A 19,293-nucleotide genomic window follows, 5' to 3' on the forward strand; every position below is an offset into this window, starting at 1 on the left:
CATAAAGGTCAGAGACGTGTGGAGATAAGAGATGGTGCGGGCTAGCGAGCGACAAGCGCGGTTGTTGGCAGAGTAGAAGTGCGCCCCCCCCCCCCCCCCCCCCCCGCGCTCCCTCCGGCGCTGGCTTCCCGCTTCCTTGCTTGCGCGTGGGTGATTGAGTGCGTTCGCGCTCCGTGATAGCGCGCGTACCCGCACGCTTCCGCTCGGGCATACGGCGCGCGGCGAAGATTTTATCTATAGGGAACCTCACGGCGACGACGACGGCGACGGCAGAAATCCGGTTGAAGTGTCCATATAATTGCTATCGCAATAAAAACCCCGATGTGTTATTAGCGATATAACAAACCTGTAGCGGGCATTTGTCGGATATCATCGCACGCAAGCGATTGTGACTTTGTTTCGTGCCGACCACTAAACGAAGAGTGGGTGGGGAGGGGTTCCTCAGGACTCAATAAAGTTATTTCCTCCTCCTCTTCCTTAGGGTAGAAGAAACCTATTCATTTCTAAACCACGGGAGTTCTTCGCTGAGTGCCGGTTACCTGTCAGGTTGTTCTTGAATGCCCTTGGCACGGGCTGCTTTTTCGTGACTGGAAAATACGGCAAAATTTGTCTCAACTTCACAGCACTCCGTAAAACGTTTAGAAGTGTTTCTACCCCTTGCAATCTAAGCTTACCAAAAAGCATCGTGAAAAGCAGTTTTGCTACGCACGAGGTAGAACGCTCGGAGAAGAAATATTCTACGGCCATGCGCATTTCATTCAAGAAAACCAAGCTTCGTGCCACCGGCTATTTCTGGCCGGTGCGGTGGTAATTGCCAGGCTCACCCCGTGGCGGAATCGTGCTTCTGCCATGAATTGTCCCGTTTTATTCAAAGCACTAAAAAGAAATCCTAGAGAGCTTCGACATAAATTGCATCATTGTGCGCTATTATATTATAATTCCCCCAAAGTCTCTTTCGTTCAAAAATTATTTTTATTTGTACACGGGATAATGTACGAGGAGGTTCCAGAAATTGCAATTGCCGGGCTCTCCTCTCATAATATTCGAAGTCAGTACTACCTGAAACAGTATGCTGGCAACATTTGCGATGACATTTAATGGTAACGCTGACAAGCGTTTTGAAATGGTGCTTGTAAAAAAGTGCGTGTCATTTCTTTGTATTTGTGTCTTAGTTGAACTTTCGGTGTGTTCCTTTTTTTTTTTTTTTTTGCGTTTGCCGACTTGTCGACAAATGCTTTACAAGGTCACATTAGAAGTGCGACAAGGTCACATTAGGGAGTTTTAGAAAAAAGCGCATCAAAGAGTCTTTTGAGCTCCCAAAGCCCCACGCCCTGCTGCTTGCGTTCTCTTGCATTTCTTTTGCGTTCTTTCTTGTATACGCTTGGTGGTTTACGTCCCCTAACTTTGGGTGCACGCGCAGTACTTAAAACGTTCCGGCGCTGGGCTATTGGCGCGAATAATAATAATAATAATAATAATAATAATAATAATAATAATAATAATAATAATAATAATAATAATAATAATAAATTACGCTTGATCTTTTTTTCAACAATCAACTTATTAACGTGAAATTAACGAAAGTAGAGAGAGAGAGAAACGAAGAGCTAAGGGTAGGGTGGTTAACCAAGGACGTGCCCAGTTGGCTACCCTAGACTTGGGGAGGGGGAAAGGGGATGAATAGATAAGAAAGACAGAGAACAAAATAATAAAGAGTCGGTCAATGTAAACACATTTGCAGAAGAATGTCCGCTGTCACAAGAAGTGTAGAAGGGAATTTGTGACTTTTTCCATGCACGAAAGTAGAGCATTCAATAATACTGCTATGGAGATAGGAGAAGCACATAATATATTTACGGATATTTAAAGTTACATTGGCGGCTGAAGAAATGGCGGTTATCTCACAAAGTCCACGAGCGTCGTCGTATCCGGGCTAATAATATTCGATGTCTTCTTCATGAGCCTGTGAAATACTCGATCGGTCTAAACTGATGTGGTTCTCTTTAGTGCGAAGGCGAGCGAGCGGTTTGTTACTCGCCTTCGCTTTCCTCCTCACAGGTGCTCTCTCTCTCTCTCCTCGCCACTTGGACACGGCGTCAGTTGTACCGACCGTCACGCTGGCGCTATTTGCTCATTTGAAAGTACCGCCAACTTCAGCTTATCAAAGCTGCGCGCTTTTCGGCTACACACGCTATACACGATGACAGGCAAGCGAGGCGACAAGGAACAGATGGGATGTGACGACAGAGCAAAGCTACAGTGTGCTAGCAAAGGCGTGCTAGCAGACCGATCAGAACTGATGTCGCTCGGTGCATGGACCAATCGACAGCTTTCACCTGGTGATGCCACGTGCTTGGCCATGCTGACGTCACGACGTGTGAAGAAGAGACCGGAAATGCCTGGAGAAGAGAACGCGATCTCTTTATTGAATTATCAATGGTACGCTTCTTCAGAGAGTGGGAGAGAGATTGTGAAGAAGCAAAGCCGCTATTTTATGCAACACTTTAGGGAGCTCTACTCTTACCACTAGAGAACGTTTGGTAAACCAGAAATAACGCAAGAACAGAGTACAGGTGACACGACGCCGCCGAGAAGTACCTGTTACGTCCTGTATGATGTAATAGTTCAGCGGAAATCCGCTAGGTGGAGATAAGTAATTAAATGAAAACTGAAAGGCGGTGGTCCCGGATTCGAGTCCCGGACCAGGACGAATTTTTCTTCAACTGCGAGGCTTTCTTTCGAGGAACCCGGTTGGGTTTCCATTGTAGCAAATTGCTACATTTGAGTGGATGTCTCAGTTTTCCTTTAATTACTTATCTCCACCTAGCGGATTTCCGCTGAACTATTACATCATACACTTGCCTTTGCTTCGAGTTGTCGACAAATTCGACTTCGCCCTGCCATCTGCTAGCCGCCTGGCTAGCTCAGATGGTAGAGCGGCTGCCCCGGTAAGGCGGTGGTCCCGGGTTCGAGTCCCGGACCAGGACGAATTTTTCTTCAACTGCGAGGCTTTCTTTCGAGGAACCCGGTTGGGTTTCCATTGTAGCAAATTGCTACATTTGGGTGGATGTCTCAGTTTTCCTTTAATTTGTTACGTCCTGGATTTGGACAGCGTCAGCACTGCGTCTAGGTAATGTGTTTTTTTTTTTTCTTCTTATCGAACTACTTCACTAAGACGAATGGCTTAGGGCTTTGCCACTGAGCACTGAAGCACGAAAGATAGCCAGCCGCTTAGCCCCTTTGAGTTACACGTACGGTCTAGGCATCCTGACGCACCTCTCCCATTCCCCTTACCTCAGCGTGGATCAGCAGGCCAAAGCCGCGCATTCACAGGTTTTGTGGTCCCACAGGTTGTTCTGTGGTGGTCCCACCTTCGGGTGGCTGTACGTTTGTGCCCTTGCTTCGCTGAGCGCCATGTGTCAGAGGATTTCTCAATCATGACCTATCGTTGCTGCCCAGCAAAGTCCAATGCAGACGTTTCTGCAGCGGTTGTCTGACAATGCCAACATCTCTACCTCCATAAGATTACATAGCCCTCGTTCCTTCTCTCCACAAGCAACTGAGATGTTGAGGTAAAGGTGATGCAATGCAGCAACCGCGGAAGCAGGGCGAAGTTCACGGTGGTGCAGCACGTCTGCTAATTAGCCACTCCACTAACGACCAGCGAGCAGGAACCAAGTGTAGATGGAAGACGTAACGAATGGTCTGTGCTGTAGACACAGCTTTCTTAAGGTGGCGGTCCCACTCCGGTGGCACGAGCAACCCCGTTTTCAGTACTTTTGGAGCAACCGTGGCGGCTCTTCTACTTAGGATATAAACTTGTCGTATTTACCATAAAAAAGCTTAATTCTTGTAGATTCCAACTATATATGATATAAAGAAATTGATTAATGTGATTTAGAACATTATCATTTAGAACAAGCATGAGATACATGGTTTTTCCGAACTGTGTCTCAGTTTTTACCATATTTAGAAGAAACTACCGCATGTACAGCATTGCGGCGTGCTCTGCAGCTTTAGCACATATTTATCTATTTCCTAGACGCAGCAAAATAATGTTGAATTTTTACTTTTTGGATAATTTGCTTTTGAAGATTGCCAAATATCGCAATCTTCTGTTGTAAACAGCCCGGCAACTACACGCTCAAGGAAGCTAAGTTTTGGATAAAGTAGAGTTCAACGAATTTCCATTTAGGACGCAAAATTTCATTCATGTACCTTTATTAGTTTTAAACCGCAGCTTCGTAGCTTTAGTAACTTCCCGCAGAAATGGGCAGAAGTAGAAACAGAATTCTAAATATTGCTTAATTTTGGTCACTGGTAACTACAAATGCAATAAACAATTCAGAGGAAATAAAAGGAAATTAACAACAAGAAGCGCGAAGAAACAACGTCAGGCATGCGGCAACAAAAATCAAGGCCATCCTGGAAACCTCTTGTCATGACAAAGAAAAAAAAAAAAGAAAAGGAAAATCGAGGATAGCAGATTTGGGTACACGAATCGGGGTGTCGCGTGCCTAATAAGGGAAATTGAACGAATCATTTTACGCCAATGATTTCGGTTACATGGGTATTTTGGAATGTAGAAACGTGTCACTAGGCTTTTATGGCAATTTCCTTCAACTTTCCAATATAAACACGTGTCGTAACGCTGGTAACTAGGAAATTAAATTAATGCGATTAGTTTTATTAGTTCACGTATTGTATTCGTTTTCCTTTCAAATGATGTCCGCCTGGGCAGATACTTCCTCTGTAGTGACGTAATAAAAAAACACTTTATACGCCGCCCCTATCTATTATACCACTAATTTGTAGGTAGAAGTTTTGTAAAACACTCGTCAGCATTGTAACAATTTCCCGTAAGCAGATATGTCGCCTTTAGATGCGCTAAGATGCAGTTCACAGAACTGCGCTATCTGTGTCTGTTGCAGAGTTACGGATTTGTAAACTTCATGTTTATATTTTTTTTTTCAATCTTTGGCGATTCGTGTATTCCATAATCACGCATTTTCCAGCTCACAAACGCGATCCAGTGCTGCGCAGGAAATCTAAACGGAAGCTTAGAAAAAAGTGAAGCGACACGCGCGAATACTTAACATACATGGTGGTGACATACTTAAGGTAGTGACATACTGTATATTGCTTGTGCTACCTACACATCTGCGCTACCCGCCGTGGAATGTTTCTTCTTGGCTATTGTGTTGGGCTGCTAAGCACAAGGTCGAGGAGTCAAATCACGTCCACGGCTGCCGCATTTCGATTGGGGCGAAATGCGAAAACGTCCGTGTGCTTAGATTTAGGTGCACGGTAAAGAACCCCAGGTGGTCAAAATTATTCCGAAGGCGTGCCTCATAATCAGATCCTGTTTTTTACATGTAAAACCCCATAATTTAATTTTTAACCTGCATCTGCTCTACGTTTTGTATGCTCCGTATAGTCCCCCCCCCCCCCCCCCCCTCCACTGCATTGCCGCGTGGGTAACAAAATAAGAAAGAAATAAAGGCAGCTCTCTGTCCAATCAATGTGTGGCGTAAAAGCGTGGCATAAAATGAAGCTGCCGTCACACTTACCTGTTCCCTCGATCTTATTTCTACGGGCGCTTTTTTTTTATTTACGACGTCCTTCTACGTCACAGGTCGTTGCACTGCGAATCGCGCCTCGCAGTACTCCGTACGCAATCAGGTAAATTTAACGAATAATTTGACGCCAGTTATTTCGGTGTACATGCCCGTTTTGAAGTGCAGAGACATGAAACATGAAACGATTCCCCCCTTCAGCATTCCAATATATACACATGCCATGAAGTTCGTAACGAAGAGGTTATTCATCTAATGTGTTTAATTAGTGAATGAATAGCTTTGGTTGTTCTTGCAAGTGATGTCCGCCTAAGCAGATAATTAATCCGTAGTGACGTAAACTGAGTAACCTTCGTGTTCCTTTTTTTTTTCTTTTTTTCACGGTGTTTGAAGTAAGAAAAAGAAAGAAAAAAAGAAAGAAAAACACTCTACAATACATCAATTTTGTCCGCTTCATATCTCTTAATAGGTGCCGTTTACAGAATTGTCATATCGTCATTTATTACTGAGTTAGATAGTCGGCTTGGTAAACGATTTTTGTTTTGTGATTTTCAACGTTTATTGTAAAAAGATACGGCTAAAAAAATTCTGCTTCCTACAGTCACTAGATTTTTTTTAATGCGCAAGCCTAATCAAATTCCGTGCAGAATGCCAAGCAAAACAATTTCTCCATTCCTATGTATTTATAGATAGGCGCTCCCCAGGTAAAGCTACTCTCAATTCAGCTATGACTTTTAAAACACAACTGCGGAGTATATCATGAGCACCGTACTACCCCTACTAGCCAACAAGCTCACGAACACAACTTTCAGTGCACAGGCTTACTCGATAAGATAAGCAAGTAGCGTTTTTGACTAACTCTGCTGCCGCTGTGGAAGACATTGTACAGTTTTTCTTCTGGACGTCGCATCAAAAAACACGTTAGGAATGAGCGCCAGCGTTTACTCCTGTCGAGCAGCGCACGACTTGCATACCATATCGACCGAGGCCGAACTGCCGCGCACACATCCAGGTGGTATGCATGAAGCCGCCTCTTGCTTTGTGATACTGATATTTGACTAATAAAGGCAGAACGTATAGTAAAAGTGTAAAGGCAATGCATCTGGTCATCGAAGATTGCCATCAGTTCCTCCTCTACATTGACGCTATGCTCTCTGAAACTCGCTTTCAATGAGACTTGTCTTTTAAACTTGCTGCTAGCGAAGGTCGACGACAGTGTATATATACTACGGTAAGTATTCAGGGAACAAATGTCAGCAGCGCTTTGGCAACCAACAGCCCGACAAAGTATCGGCACCAAAGACAGCTTCGAGCACAGGTGATCATGGTACAGAAAATCACTGTAGTAGTACGAAGTTCGAACCGAAAAATGGCCTTGCAATTATATATATTGCTGTATAGATGCAGGAATGGCGAAACCATGCAAGCGCGTGTGGCGAGTAAGATATTCAGTGCATAAATGCCCCATTACGACAGTGTCGAGGAGTCGCCAACACAACAGCCATGTGTGTCAGTGTCCCTTCAAGTAAAGGTTATAGAATGACCGAAAGTAGAGATAGGTAGGTAGGGATTCATGTTAGAAAAAAAAAAGTTAGGCGTGGAGTCACGGACACGAGAAGAGGGAACGGCGTTTGTGTTGTCCGCGTTTCCCTAGTCTTGTGTCCACCTTCTGCACGCCTAAAGTTTTTCTAACCTGTCCCTTCAACAACCACTGTTCCATCACGTATACCGACGACGGAACGTCCCCGGCCTTTGCCTCAGAGCGTCTGTCCGTATACTTACGATGTCCATCAACAAACCGCCCAGATCGAGCGTAGTCTCCGAAGCAGCCTAATACCGTGCACGTGCCAGCGGGTGCCACCAGCTGATCGCCGCACCGGTGGGCGCTCGCGCGGTGTTCGGCGTTGGCGCGGCGTCGGCAGCCCAGGGCGGCTTGGGGGAGTATATGGCGGGGCCGCAGTCACCAACAAGAAGAGCAAAGAAAGAAAGCGATCGCTCCCGGCGGTGCCGAAAGGAAGAGCGCGGAGTAAGCACACACCGGGCCGGCCCGCGCCGCCGGCGTTTATTTTTAACCAGTTACGTCGGCGGAGCCCGGCTATTCTGGAACGGTCCCGCGCGAGGTCCTCCGGGATCTTGCCGCGGTCTCCCCTCCGCCATGTCACCGTGCTTGCGACCGCTCGTGCAAATTTGAATCCACCGAGCGAAGCACCACGCACGCCGCCATCCGTGTCGACGACAAGCGCGTGCCACGCCTGCAGCGTCCGCCCGTCGGCCAGCGTCCACGCCCGGTGCATGCGGCAGTTGCGTCTTTTGCGGCGGCGGCGTCTGCACGACGAACGCCTTCTCTGGACCGCACTGCGTCGATATCAGCGCAACGTTGCTCTCTGCAGCGGGACGAGTCGACGACGGTGGTCCGCTTACCAGCCGGCGTTGCCTTCAGCAAAAGTGGCGTCGTGGGACATTGGATATGTCTCCGTTCCTTGAGACGAGACCGCGACGCTTGCCGTGACTGCGACGACGAGTAGTAAAACGCGCGGGGATCCGGAGACTGCGGTGCGCCGCGAAATCGAGTGCCCCGTGGTGAGCTGTAGTGTAGAGTGCGGCGTGGCCGGTGTTCCTTCTGCGGCACTGATTATGCGGGACACGCGGCCTCAGCGACGACGCCGAGAGTTGTGCGACAGTTCTTCGCTTCGACGTTCGGCGTCCGAGTGCATGCATGGGAGCCACTAGCGAAGAAGACGCTTACGGCGAAGGTGAGCGTGGCGTTCGTGGATTTTGCGTGCGGTCGTTCGCACGCATGGGTTGGTTCTCATTCGGAAGATGTGCGCTATAGAATTATGCTACAACTGCCTAACCGTGAATCGGTGGCTGATGTGCATTTTGTGAAGGGCTGAATCCTGCTTGCGCCGCGGACGCACGATGTTCGTGATGTACGCTATAATTGCGCAGTAAATGCAAGATCCTCTCGTGCGACCACTGCGGTATGCAGCACGTGCTTGCAGCCTTATTTGGTGGCTCGTACCATTCTTATCTTGCGATTCATTTGAATGCTCCCATCAAGCGACGTGCAGGCTTTCTTTAAGGCGAGCCGAGTCGGCGCTCAGGTGCGGCTGGCACTCTTGGTTGCAGTCAGCTTGCATCGTATGTTTCGGAAATGCGGCCGTACGTTCATGTTGTTGTGATAGTTAGTCGGTGGTGAGTAATAAAATAATCGCGTGACTCTTCTCATAGTCTACAGTGCAGTCAGATTGCTCGTCAAACTGTTCGCAGATGCTCAGCGCTTGCACCAAATCGACCAACTGTGTCGTCCGCCTATAAAAATAAATAAATAAATAAATGAACCTTATTATGAAAATTTATTTCTGCAATTTTTTCGAAAGAATTCTTTTGAACGACAGAGCATTGCTGACATTACCATTGTATAGGTTTTTCGACAGGCGGAAGTTGCGGTTTTTATTGCCGGCCGCGTCGCGAGATCGAAATAGCAGGTTGTGTTTTATTTGGGTAGCTCTCACTCCCGACTCTTTGCCTATTTATTCCCCTCCCGGACTGACAGTGGGCGCTCGAATGCGTTATTCTTATAGCCCAGCCGGCACTCTGTTTAAAAACTGCAACGTCCACACAAACGGAACGGCGCCGATGCGAGCCTATGCTATAATGCAGAAGATTAGGTCACCGAACTCGACGTCATGCTCCTCCGACTCCACGTTAGAATCGTCGACATCTGTTACAATGGGATCACAGAGCCTGGCCATTTCTTGGAGTATCGAGAAACAACCGATTATAGCTCCCACTCTGCAGGGTCATTAATTGCGAATTTTGAATGCGAAAAGTTCTTTGCTGGCCTTTAAAACCTCTTATGCCGTCAGCGTTTGCACAGGTCAATGGGCTTCACCGCTGTCAAGATAGTCTCGGCGGAGGGAGGCGTGGCTCCTCTTGGTCATTCACACACAAAGAGGTTATGTACTGAGTCAACCCGGATATATCGAATCTGAAGGGGATCACAAAAAAGTTCGATATATAGGTAATTCGATGTATCAAATAAAACATTTATACAGAAATGTTCAAGAGGATTTTACAGCTCTTCCATATACACAATAATTCGTTATATGTGGGTTTGATATATCCGGGTTCAACTGAACTCCTTGCTCACATGATGATGGCAATTATGATGATGACGTTGTTTATTGGCATCCCCTTTGAAACGGGGTGGAGACAAATAGTCGCCTAGTCTGCTTGATTTGATCGTGTTTTGCGCACAACCTGTACGAGCTCCGTGTGACGGTCGCCCTGTCGTGTGCAGTGGGAGCACACTGGGGCGGGTACCCGGATGCTGTAGCTAATGATAGTATCTCACGGACGCCTTCTTTGATGCTCTGCCTAAGTCCGGAAGCTCCGTACTGTCAAGCGATAGGATGTGGCAGAACTTGGACGTTTTCACTTGGAAACAACGAGTTATTTTACTGACTCGTTTAACCCCTATTTCTCCGATGTGTTTGTAATGAACCCGCAAGCGAGTGACCTACTTGTGTTGCAAGGTTAGCTGTTGTCCACGTCCTCGCATGACATGGTACGATGCTTACATCCTCGTCACCTTATTCGATTTGTGGCCTTAATCTATAAAAAAATGGTCGTAGGCGGTGACTCAATTTGCATTGCACCAGGTGTGGGCGTCAACCGCTCTGTCGGAGATGCTCCGTTTTGTCAAGAAAACGAAGACCCTCCTAACACCCCGGTGACACGGAGCCCTATCGGAATCGATTTACTCGACCGTGATTGGTATCCTCCCACGGCTTGCGCAAATGAGCCAATCGCGACCAACAAATTCAAGTTCGATTGGAAGTGCCTGTGTGACACCGGTATTAATACTAATTGTCTGTTGGCTTCTTATGATTGTGACTATCAAAAAGCGGGCCCCTCGGTTTCCTTTCTTCTCGTTCATTACATAGCGAGGATCTCGAATCCGGCAACTCTGATGCCTTCAAGTAGTATGCGAGGCTTTATTGGCCAGTTGCATTCACCCAAAAGGTTCACGTACTACGTGACGCCTGTGGTATAGATAGGATGTTCTACATCCGCCGCCAAGACTGCGAGTGGTGGCGCTGACTAACACTCCCAGGGTTAACTCTAGTACACGTACATAAGTACCCAACGAAGTGGACGGGGAAACGGCGGCGCGGTAGTACGATTGGTGAGAGCATCGCACGCGTAATGCGAAGACGTCGGTTCGTATCCCACCTGCGGCCAGTTGCTGTTTTTTTCGTCCACTTTCATTTTCATTTATTTATAATTTCTTCATTTCAATTAAATTTACAAGTAATCTCCCTTGTGCTTTCCTTGATGCCAGTGTCCGTTGGCTTCTTATGATTGCGAGTAATAAAAATCGGACCCTTCGGTTTCCTTTTTTTTTTTTTTTCTCGTTCACCGGTATTGCTATAGATTGATAAGCGAACCTGCAAGATTTAGTAGTCTGGTTACTCAATGCATGCAAGCATCCCTCGACTTTGGGAGAGACGTCGTAGTGAAGAAGTTGGGAATGCGTTTGCCCACCTAGCCCGAAACACAGCGCACGAGTGATTTTGTATTCCGTCACTATCGCAATGCGAGCGCCGCGACGGGCTAAAAGAAAGGTTCAACTCTCGATCTCCTATCTTGAATACATGGGAACGGAAAAAACAATCTTTATCAGCATCCACTACGCCTAATTTCATTACATTTGTTGCATTTAAAGGAAGAAAGCTAAAATCTACCGACTATGGGAGCAGAGCCATAATTTGGGCTATCATGTAGCTCTACAAAAGTTGTTGAAACTCGTAACTTTAAAGAGAACCGATGCATCAAGTTTGCAAATCTGTAATTCAACGATAATAAGAAATCATATCACAATTCTGGTATTAATCCTCAGATATAATTCTCAGAATGCCATGTAATATGTAAAACTCGTATGTGAAAATTCTCCGCTTCAGCAGATGCAGTTTGCAAATACCACATTTGTTTTCAGTGCAGTGTTGCGGGTTTGTGAACTTTTTACCTTAAAGTTTATTTCAGCTTACCCAATTTTTGACAATTCCTGTAAAAACTACGCGGCCCTAGATTAAAATTCCAGCTTTTTTTTTCCTTTTTTTTTCGGTTCAGCGGTTGTCTCACTAGAGCATTTCTGCGCTTCACGTCTATTTCAATGTGGAAATCGTAGCTATAGCCTCGAAATAAAGCCACCTCTTAAAAGAAACACAGTAAATTATGATGCAATAGACGCGTCTTCTTCTTCTTTTTTTTTTTTTTTTTTGCGTGCGCCTTTAGCTACGGTTCGCTGTCCTTATTAGTACATCGGTGACACTTTATTTGTCTTTCCTAAGGACAATTTCAACACTATCACGTTAAATGCGAAATCCTTTGCGTTCGTGAAGTATTACTAATGGTCCCAACGTATGTTCGTCTTGAACCATGCAGTACAAAAATAGGGAATTGACAAAATCTTACATCAATTTTGCGGCAACACGTACAGAATGGTTTACGTGTGTGATTTGCTTGGTTTAATTCCTACCTCCTTTCTGAAGAGTAGACAGGCGTTTATGTCCCTCCTGTTCACAGTTGTCAGCCTGGTCTTGCCTCCCCTTTCCTCTCTTTTCTTTCAAGCATATAGACGTTTTCAAAAAAATATCAATCAATCAATCAATCAATCAATCTTTATTTTACTTGCCTAGGAACAATCGGAGGTCTAAATACTGGTGCACAGAGAAACAAAAACACAAAAAGGTGTAACTACGAATTTAGGTTATGCGATAAAAAAAGAATAAAATAAAAATAGAGAAATAAAGCTGGTTAAAAAGGTAGGTAATGATTACACAACCTAACAATAACATAAAATTGAGAGACAGAGTATATGTACGGGAGGAGAGAGAAACTATGGGAAGTCAGCAGAGGAGGGCAGCTAGAAAGAACACAACAGAAAGAAGGCAACACGTTTTGAAAGATATCAAGGTGGAAAAAGTGACAGTTTTGTAGATTTTGCATTCTGTGGAGAGGCGAGTGTCTGCTGAAAGAAGCAGGGACATGGAAGGACCTATGTTTCCTGGTAATCTTCTGTGGAATCCGCAGTGAAACAGCAGCAAGTAGATCCGAACGTGCAGTAACTCCATTAATTATTTTGTATAAAAAAGAGGACGTCGGTACGACTACGTCTCTGCAGTCCCGTGACGGAAATGTAGGATGGTTATTCAGACTTGGAAAGTGTTTGAGGCGCGAGGTCAGACGGTATATATATATATATATATATATATATATATATATATATATATATAACCTTTTTCTGCGCACGCTCACTTGCAATGCTCATTGAATTGCTTGTGCCATTCCACACCATTGAGGCATATTCAAATAATGGGAGACAGACGAATGTAAACAGTTTGAGGGAAGCGAAGTGAAGTACCGGTAAGTCTGCAGGCGGAACCGGACGCGCACAGGCCTCATGATGCTAAGTGCTTAGAATGGGCGGAAAAGATGATGATGATGTGCCCGAGCCAAGGCAGCGTTATGGCTTTCGCTGCTGGCACGAGCGTAGTGCCACGGCCGCTGGATAAAAAAAAAAAAAAAAAAGGGGTTAAAAAAAGTTTTTTTTTTATTTTTTTATTCAGCGGCCGTGGTAGTGCCATTGGTTGCGCGCAGTTCCTGCCGAGCAGCTGTGTGCATACCACACCGTGGTGAATGTCAGCTGCAATCCATGCAATCCTTTCCTTTGGACGCTGACCAACGGCCGACCGTTTTACCTTCGCTCTCATCTCATGCACCGTCTAGGTGCGACGCCTGCAACGCCGCTGGCGACACTTCCGAACTACGCCAGCGTTCTGAGACGAATTCCGCGCAACGCTTGAACCTTGCTATCGCTTTCAATGCTTCGGTTTCGGGCGAAATTGCCAATTTTATTGCCCTCGTTTGTTCGCTTTGTTTGTCCTTGTATGACCGCTGTGAATGAAGCTAGCCACGGGAGTAAAATTCAGAGCCCTTCAGATGGAAGCCAGCGAAGCTGTTACTATGGGGGGTCCGCTGTAGTGAATATTGCTATAGTGAATTTATATATTATAATTATTGACTATATTGAGCGTCTTGGGCATGTTCGTCAAAGAGCAAAGACACTGACTTCTTGTTTTCGCCCGGCGCGATGGCCAAATAGTGCGTCTGCTGCGCCAAGTCCGCCCCGTCGTCATAGACTAGCGTATGAGCCACAGTGTTCATAGCCGCGGCACACTACATGGCAGCGTCAGGATCCTGTGAGATCTCTCCCGCTCCTGCTCTCGGCGGCTCATACCCACATATCCAACACGGGTATGAGCCACACGTGACTTGTTTCTTACCTTCCTTCTTTCCTTCTATCTCTCCTTCCTTCCTTCCTTCCTTCCTTCCTTCCTTCCTTCCTTCCTTCCTTCCTTCCTTCCTTCCTTCCTTCCTTCCTTCCTTCCTTCCTTCCTTCCTTCCTTCCTTCCTTCCTTCCTTCCTTCCTTCCTTCTTCTTTCTTTCTTTCTTTCTTTCTTTCTTTCTTGTCCCTGGCGCATACTCGCATATCCCTGGCTCATGGTATGCGCCACACGTGATTTTATTATCGTCAATCGTGACATACTGACGAATATGTGATGTTGTTTATGTCATGACCTATCAGTCATGTTAGTCATACATTCGTACCCTTCCATGCAAATTTTGGTATATACCAAGTGAACGAGACGCCGCAAAACCAGACGCCACAAAATTGTTGCCTACTTCCCGTGTACACGGACGTGATCTCCTGGAACCTAGCCTATAACAGCTTCGCTGTAAAAAATGAAAGAATTCAGGGGAATGCAGGTTCAGCCCAGCGACACGCCACTCTCTGTGAACGATTGGGGCGTCGGGCAGTGCAATTTAAGTTGATGATGGTAGTGATGGTCCGTCTTTATAGCTCGTACCCTACTAAGGGGGATTCGCCGATTACCAGGCAGGCAGGGGATATCTCAATAAAATTCTTGTTTGAAGAAGAGAAACGCAAATTAAAAGGAAGAACAAAAGGAGATGCTAAAATAACTACAGTGTTATGCGAGCGAGCAGACCGAATAACTGAAGGGAAACATTTGAAAGAGGTTATAATTAAGTAAAGAATAAATACAATGTTAATAAACGATTTGGAGAAACCAATTTCCATGAAGGGGATGCTGATCCGATAGGTAGAATAAAGCTACAAGTGTTGGGCTGCTACGCACGAGGTCGTGGGATCAAATCCCGGCCTCGGCGGCCGCATTCCGATGGGGGCGAAATGCGAAAACACCCGTGTACTTTGATTTATGTGCACAATAAAGAACTCCAGGGTGTCCAAATCATTCCGGAGTCCCCCACTACGGCATGCCTCATAATCCGATCGTGGTTTTGGCACGTGAAACAGCATAATTTTTAAAGGTACAATAATTAGCAGTGTAATCGCTTTGTTTCAGTTAACAAATCCAACACTGTGCAACAAACGTCTCTGTGACCATAGCCTTGAGTCAAGGCCCCAAATGATAATATTACCGGTATACTTAATCCTAACCCAATTTTGCAGAGTGAAGCTTCGAGTAATATCTTTGTCTGGTTTGGATATCGTCGGCATGATAAAATTAAGTGGTCTAGGTCTATTGCTTCAATTTCCTTACTATATTGGAAGGACGACGGGGTCCTCCTCCTCCTCGTCTGCTTATTGAAATGTTTCGCACGCAGTTCACCAATTTCACATCCTTTCTTGTGCGTTTCATGCTATTCTCGCCAATACGACAGCACGTACAGAATGGTACACAATCACAATCCTCAATACACAATCCTCACAAATTGACGACTTGCAAAAAATAGTGCGCTGCCCTCTTCGGTGCTGCGTCTGCACTACAAAATCTGGTTGGAAAACAATGCGTATCCCCGCTATTCCTGTCGGGGATACTTCACCGCTTCTCGGCCAGTTGATTCCGCGCACAGACCAAGTGCTCTGTCAGTGTAAATTCTAGGTTAATTAGAAAATAAAAGCTGGTTGTTCCTGACGAAAGTGTTCTCTTTTGGCTGAGTATTGCTTACGTTATCTGCAAGACAATTTGCTAAGACGTTCGGGCTTCATTCTAAAACCAGTGACACAATGACGCACGTCGACCATGTTTCCATACAGCAACATTTGCCATTTGAAGCATTCTTAAGCACCTTTATTTGGAAAATACCTTTCTTGCTCATGCGCAGAACATTTTTGCAAATAGTCAATTTCTTAAGAATGGTATGGAAACGTACGGAATTATCACAAGGCGGATGGAGTCCTTTCAGGACTAAATTATTTTTGGTAAGCGGATTCCGTACCTCGCCTTTAATAAACTGCTGCCTATTTAAACCGCAGGAAGCTGCTGCCAGCAATAGCGGCTGAAGCATGTGGGTGTAGTTGGATTGCCCATAGGTGCGTCAAATCTGAGGTGGTAAACATAGCAAAACGTTAGGTCAAGTCAGATTAACATTACATTTCTGAAATAGCAAATGGGTCATTCGTATCCAGAGCAGATCTTTCGTACGCCATAAAGAGACGTAAAGCTGTGGAATCTGAATGGCAACAGCCACCCGAAACTCCCACGACCAGCTTAGGGTGGTGCCATAGATCATGTCAACTCCTGGCTTAGGATATTCAGTAGTGTTAATAAAAATTATTCGAAAATAAATAAATAAAACCTCACTTGCCAACTTTTGTATTTAGACTTTTTTTTTTTTTCGTACGAACGAAAACGTTGGTTTTGAAAAATGCCGGGAAATCGGTGACCTTACACTGACGTCATTGGAGTCGTGATCTGGCCACGCTATTGAAAGAAGGGAAATCTAATATTCGTTTTGTCCTCTAATCAGTCATCTTTTCAAAGCGAAAAGCTTTTTATTAGGCTCTTCCGGTCGTCTTCGTGGTCGGTGGCTGGCGGTCAGAGGTTGGTGGTCGAAAGTTGCTAGTCGGAGGTTGGAACAAAGGGCGCCGACCAGTGACGTAGCCAGATGTTTTTTTCTTTCTTTTTTTAATATATTGGGGGGGGGGGGGGGGGGGGCGGTGAAAGTGAAAGGGTGCTCCTGGCTACGCCACTTGCGCTGACGCAAAGGGTGCGCGCGCTCACGTTGCGGGGCGCGTTCGTTGTCGAACCCCACCTCCCACAGGTCCTTGATGCGGACGTGCTGTCTACATATACTGCCGCTAGAGGTGTGCGGGTTAACAGCTCTGTTCTCTACGGAATCACTCAATCAAACAACAAACGCCACCTAAATAATCTCGCCACAACGAATGTACGCCTTCAAGCGCGTCATTCCTCTATTAAAGCGATTAGCTTTCTAGAAGCGTTCGGCTTTTCTCTTCCGTTGACAATCGTTGTCGATGGTTTCTGAAGAAATGTATGTTTTTAAGCTGAATAAAGACAGAAAGAGTTCCGGACGGTGAGTTTCCAACCCAGTGTGAGCTAGTGATCTCTCTTACCGTCTCTTTAAACTAGACGCGTACCTCCACGGTCATACTTCACGTGAACACAGTTTGAGCACGTTTCTGCCTCTCCTGCGGAGTGTGCTGTAGATTTCTGGTTCGGAGGCCTTGAATAGGTTGGCTTAATGCGTTTCTTCCAAAGCATTCAATAGTTTCTCTTCAAAGCCCCCTTTATTTCCCTGTTGTTGTTGTTTGTAGTATGTGTCTTTATTCTGAAGGTGAAGTATGATGGCGGCTGTATACAGTTCTGTGAACGGAGCAGAAAAACAGCTGCTCATCAATGCTTACAACACCACACCTTCGGCATTACCCTGTGCGCGATTGTCTCTTCGACCAAATCTGCGTCAACTGCTGTTCGACACGCTCTGAAATACGTAATTTTGTCTTCAGTGCCATAAAAAGTAGCGGTAATTTCTTTTTATTCTAAACCGGCCCTTCCAGCACCTACTCTCATATCACTGTCGAGAAAAAAAAAGTGACTGATATCACGCAGTGCGGAATCACCCTTGTATTGGGCCGAAATTTTTTTCAGTGGATTTCAGTGGACGCCTTCAAGCATATGCGTCAAAAGACTATGAACAAGGACAGTCATTGGAGTCGTCCTACTGAAGATAAGTGCACACGAAGATACTCGCTGAGTACGGCTGCAGCTGTGCAACGATACAGGCACCTTTGTGACCACCCACACCTGTTCTTTACCAAGCAGGTCCAAATTGACGTTTTTAATTGTGGCTTCGTAGCACGCTTAGCGATCTCCCCGAGTCCCGATTGGGAAATTATGAATTGTATCGCGCACTCACCCGTGGGCCGTTGATTGTGTCAAATAAAGGGCACAGTGGTTATAGCGAACTTCGACTGCCAGCGATATCATCGATCCGCTGTGCCCAACCGTGCATACCCGCATGCCGTCAGCACAGCTCGCAAGCTGCACTTCATCCTGCGTTTTAAGACTTGTGCATGCGTAATGAAAACTACCAGACTTAGTGGGGCAGACTTATCGACCCGCACAGGGATGAAACTTGCTGCGCTCGCGGACATTCTGTGACCACGAAGCGAAAGCCGCGAAAGTTACAGGGGCGGAGCTTCTCTGCATGTGTTGCTGCGTCAAGTAGTCCGGCAGTGTTTGACGGCGCTATAACGGCGCTTTCAGTTTCCTGAAGCCGATAGTGACTCATCACATTGATAGTGAATCAGTTTAACGTTCGATGGTTTCGCATTTGGCCGAATGCGGAAGAGAAAAGCGAAAAGATAAGTTAGACGCAAAGCTGTGTGTTTTATGTTTTACTTTAGTCTGAGCGCTGTAGTAACTAGGTTTTCATAACTGTAGTAACTAGGTAAGTGACTGTAGCAACTAAGTGTTTAGTAAAAACGCTGTAGTAACCAACAATTCAAGCTAAGGCGAATGAGACTTAGGAACTATTTTCCTGGCCGCTGTAACTTGAGGGTGCTTTGACTCCGCATCTTACTCTTCGTTGCTGTACAGAAGGTTGTCTGCAATTATAGTGCCTGCTGGCGGAGGTGTGCATTGCAGGTATACGGACAGACGGACGCACGAGAAAGAAATCTTCGGCGAGTGGTAATTTGGTCGCTCGTTCAGGGAAAGGAAACAGGGTTCGCAGTTATAATTTCGGGGGTTTACCTCTAGTTGTTCTTGGTAATTTTATTGGATGGTTAATGCAAAATGATAATAGACATTGAACTACAGTACAAAATTTTAGCATTGATGAAAAGTAAGCGCTATGAGAAAAGGGAAATATGAAGGTTACACGTAAACGACGACAGGAAAAAGCAAATGATTAGGAGTGCAAGAATAGAAAGAGTAATTTCAAAAGAAAAATTCTGACTTGAATCAATAAGGGAAATCCTCGATCCTGGAAGGCGCAGCAAACATGTCGGTTGCTGAATCCGAGAGTCAAAGCTGCAAAAGAATGTAGAATTTGATTTTGTAATAGTTCAGTTTTAGTGCGTAAGCATTCTTTGGCGAGTTCCCCAGCATAATCTATGTCACCCGAAAAGTGTAATGTCTTGTATGTGCACAAAAATGCGTAATTTGCTAAGTTATATTTAATCGTTATAATAGTGTAAATGTAGATCATTGTTAGCTTTATAAGCGATAAGGAACAATTGGAGAAAAAAAAACATTAATCAGAGAGAAAATTGTTCTCGTCGGACCACCTTGAAAGCTTACTTTTCCTCAACACGGGTGTGTGTGCAAAGAAGCCTGCTGTGAAGCTGCTGAGTATA

The 19,293-nt window shown here is 45.5% G+C and overlaps 1 protein-coding gene and 1 non-coding gene across 2 annotated transcripts in view; both read left to right on the forward strand.

Moving 5' to 3' along the window:
- Positions 1-2,913: 2,913 nt before the first annotated feature.
- On the forward strand, positions 2,914-2,988 carry Trnat-ggu (transfer RNA threonine (anticodon GGU)). Its single transcript has one exon. It is a non-coding gene; the product is annotated as a tRNA-Thr (tRNA).
- A 4,681-nt stretch (positions 2,989-7,669) lies between these two features.
- Positions 7,670-19,293, forward strand: part of LOC119450277 (rho GTPase-activating protein 6-like) — a 44,337-nt gene continuing 32,713 nt past the window's right edge. The window contains 1 exon segment of the mRNA XM_049665762.1: positions 7,670-8,329. Coding sequence (XP_049521719.1) covers positions 8,293-8,329 — 37 coding nt within the window. The 5' untranslated portion in view covers positions 7,670-8,292.

This window comes from Dermacentor silvarum, chromosome 4 (assembly GCF_013339745.2).
Source record: "Dermacentor silvarum isolate Dsil-2018 chromosome 4, BIME_Dsil_1.4, whole genome shotgun sequence".
Classification (NCBI taxonomy): Eukaryota; Metazoa; Arthropoda; class Arachnida; order Ixodida; family Ixodidae; genus Dermacentor; species Dermacentor silvarum.